At 65.1% G+C, this 3,128-nt stretch overlaps 1 protein-coding gene across 1 annotated transcript; it reads right to left on the bottom strand.

Annotated features, from left to right (window-relative positions):
- Positions 1-1,536: 1,536 nt before the first annotated feature.
- On the bottom strand, positions 1,537-2,586 carry LOC125352423 (neuroendocrine secretory protein 55-like). The gene is made up of 2 exons (XM_048347514.1): positions 2,469-2,586; positions 1,537-2,379 (listed from the first exon to the last, which is right to left on the bottom strand). Exon 2 carries the CDS (start codon positions 2,296-2,298, stop codon positions 1,576-1,578), a length of 723 nt encoding a protein of 240 aa, XP_048203471.1. The 5' UTR covers positions 2,299-2,379; positions 2,469-2,586; the 3' UTR covers positions 1,537-1,575.
- Positions 2,587-3,128: the final 542 nt, after the last annotated feature.

Raw genomic sequence — 3,128 nt, 5'->3', positions numbered from 1 at the left:
TCCCGGGACCCCAAGTACCCGACCATCTTTTATTCCAAGCCGTTAAAACGCTTTACTTTCCCAGATTTCCTAAGTCATTCCAATCAAAATAACTCCGCGACTGCTCAATGAGGCGCACGCGCGGGCGCGCACACGCGCACGAACACGAAATTGTTTACAAGTTTGCTAACATTTTCTAAGTACATTTGTCCATCTCATTGATTAGTTTTTCCTCCCCAGGATCGGAGAAACAGGGTTGTGACGGGATTGCGGTTGCTTGGGGCAAAATTCGGAGCAATTCCCCCTCCAGGCCACCTCAGTGCCAAATTGGCTCCAAGGGAGCTGAGCTGAAAATGGCCGGAGTGCGCACCACCTCCCTTCCCCGCGGCTGCCGAGGCCGCCAAACCCCAGCCCCTTGCGAACCGGCACGCTGGGTCTGACACCGTTCCGAAGCTCGGTCAGTGCCACGCTCTTGGGGGGGGGGGGACATTGTACAGCGATCCCGACCACAGTCACGACGACCGCGCTCCCCGGCCCCCACCCTGCCCCCTGCTCCGCTCCACTTTATGGCTCGCGAACCATCTCCCCAACCCCTTAGTCCCTGTCTCCCGCCTTTAGGACATTGCGAAGCCGCCCAGGACCTCTCCCGTCAAGCCGCACCCAGCCGCGCCACCTGACCAGCTGCGCCAAAACATTGGCGATGCCCCGACGTGATCAAACCCGCACTGCCAACTTGGATAGACCGTAGGTGCCCTCCCCCCCCACGCCCCTGTACCCACACAGTGAGCCGCACCCCCCCCCCGCCCCAAAGTACCAGGGACTCGCGGGGAAATGCCGGGCCACCGGAGAGGTTGGCACTGGGGCGCACGCACGGACGGGTGCGCGCGCTCTTTCCCGTGGCTTCTGGCCCCTCTAGCTCTTGGTGGCCCAGCAGTTCCGCAGCGAGAGGCACTGACGCCGAGGTCCGGCTGCTCCAGCTGGGGAGCGCCTGACCAGGGCTTCAGGCCGGGAGCCTTGTTAAGGCTCCTGGCGCGCTCGCAACTTTGTTCCGGAGCCCTTGCCCAATCCCCGGCAGCGAGCGCACTTTTCGCGCATTGCAACAGTGTCGCTGCTGCGCTGCGGCTCTGAGATCCTCAAAGTTGGAGCGCGCGCGCCTCCGAACCGCGGTTCGGGGGCCCGCCAGAGCCAACTTATTTGATACTAATCTTTGTAGGAGGAAAAAAGAAAGCGCATCAAACAATTGGCTTACCTTTGCCGCGAGGCGGTACCGCTTGAAGTCCGGGGCGCGCTCCGCTCCCGCCTCCGCTCCCAGGCACCCTCTCGGAAACCTCAGGTTGTCTCCAGCGAGGCGCACGGGGCGCGCGTCGCCGTCCAACGAACCCTTGGCCTCCGGGGCGCCCTGGGAAGATTTGGGAGGGAGCCCCTGCTCCCTCACCCTTACCCCCGGCTTCCAGCCGGGCCCTCCTCCTCCTCACCTGGCCCCTCGCCCATCTCTAACTCCCGCCGCACCCCCACTCCCGCCCCCGGCCCCCAGTTTAGCCACGGGCAACTCACCTGAATCCATGAAAACAAGGAGAATCTGGACGGCGTCCCCCATTAGTGACGCCGGATGGGGATGGATGGCTTTTTGGAAGGGGACTCGGGGGAGGGGTCGCGGCGGGCGGGCTTCCGGGGCTTGCAGCGGCGCTGCTGCTTCTTCTCCTTGCGCTCTGCGGACTCCTCGGGGTCCCTGGGATCGCGCTCCTCGGGCTCCTCCCCCTCGCCGGGGCGCTGGGGCTCCTGAGTGGTGGGCTGCGCGCGGCTCTGGGAGGCGTCGGAGCTCTGCAACTTGAGGGCGTGCAGGCGCTCGGTGAGGGATTGGTTGAAGGCGGCGCGGCGGGGGCCACGCTCGTCCTCGGGCTCGGTCTCGGGCTCACTGGCGGGCGCGGTCTCGGGCTCGGTCTCGAAGTCGGTCTCGGATTCTATCTCGGACTCGGTCTCGGTCTCGGTCTCGCTCTCGTAGTCGAACTCGTCCTCGTACTCGAGGCACTCGGGGAGAGACAGCTCCAAGTCTCCCTCCTCGTGCTCGTGGTCAGACTCGGACTCGGGGGACTCGGGGTACACCTGGGCGGTGCGGTGATGGGCGTTGAGGAAGCTCCGGCGCTGGGCGGCCGCGCGCTGCTGGGCGCGGGCGTTGGAGGTGGCGAGGGCGCGGAGGAGCGCGATGGAGCAGGAGAGCCAGAGGAGCGCGGTGGCCGCCCGCCGGCCGATGGGCGGGCACAGGTCGTTGTAGTTCTGGCGAGCCCGGCGCCAATGCTGAGCCCTGGGCCTGCGATCCATCCTCTTGGGCGCACCACCCAGGAGCCGGTCCACCCTCTGACGCCGCAGAGAGTGGCTCCGACCCGCACGGGCTGCCGGAACCTAGAAGGAAGCGCCTTAGGAGAAGAGAAGGAGGGTCCCCCCCCGCCGCCCGCCCCACCTCGGGCGGAGAAGGGAAAGGCAGCACCTACCGAGGCGGACACTTGGGAGGAACTTTGTCAAGCTCCGCGCCTCTTGTGGTCTCGCCGATCGGGAGGAAGGTAAGGAGAGGAGGAGAGGGCTGTCTCCCCCGGGCTCTTCTCCCCGAGTCCTCTGCTGATCCTCTCGCCTGGGAGAGGAGAGGAGACTGAGCGCAGGGAGCCGGGGCGCTGAGGCTCGCCAACTTGCGCGCCCGGACTTGTGCCGTCCGGGCATGTGCAGTAGGGCGCGGGCCGCCCCCTCGCCCGCCGGCGCACACCCCGGCGCGCCGGCAGGTGGCAGAAGGGAACCTTGTTTGAGGAGATGGTGGCGAAGCCGCGGGCGGGGGCGCTGGGCGAGCGAGCCGGATGGTTAGCGTAGCTACAGGTTAGAATACTTGGGCAACGAGATGTGGATTCTCCGCCGGGTTTGCCCCCTTCCCAACTTGGCAGGAAACGGGGACGGGCCCCTACCCAGCGGAAACCCCCCGGACTGGTAAATGGCAATAGGCAGGGAGCGAGGGTCTGTACATGAGTATTAACGATCCAGCCCCAGCCATTTTCCAGGGGCTTAATAGTTTCAGGATGGTAACCTCAGGCAATCATTAATCACAGAACCACCTTTGGCAGACGGGTTATCGTGACTAATTACAGAAGCTTCCAGAGCGTGTGTTC

The sequence above is a fragment of the Perognathus longimembris genome, chromosome 6, assembly GCF_023159225.1.
Source record: "Perognathus longimembris pacificus isolate PPM17 chromosome 6, ASM2315922v1, whole genome shotgun sequence".
Classification (NCBI taxonomy): domain Eukaryota; kingdom Metazoa; phylum Chordata; class Mammalia; order Rodentia; family Heteromyidae; genus Perognathus; species Perognathus longimembris.
Note: the sequence above shows the minus strand (reverse complement) of the source record. Positions and strands in the feature narration are given on the sequence as shown.

Coding starts and splice junctions, on each gene's coding strand:
- LOC125352423 (XM_048347514.1), bottom strand. CDS start 2,298: ATGGATCGCAGGCCCAGGGCTCAGCATTGGCGCCGGGCTCGCCAGAAC.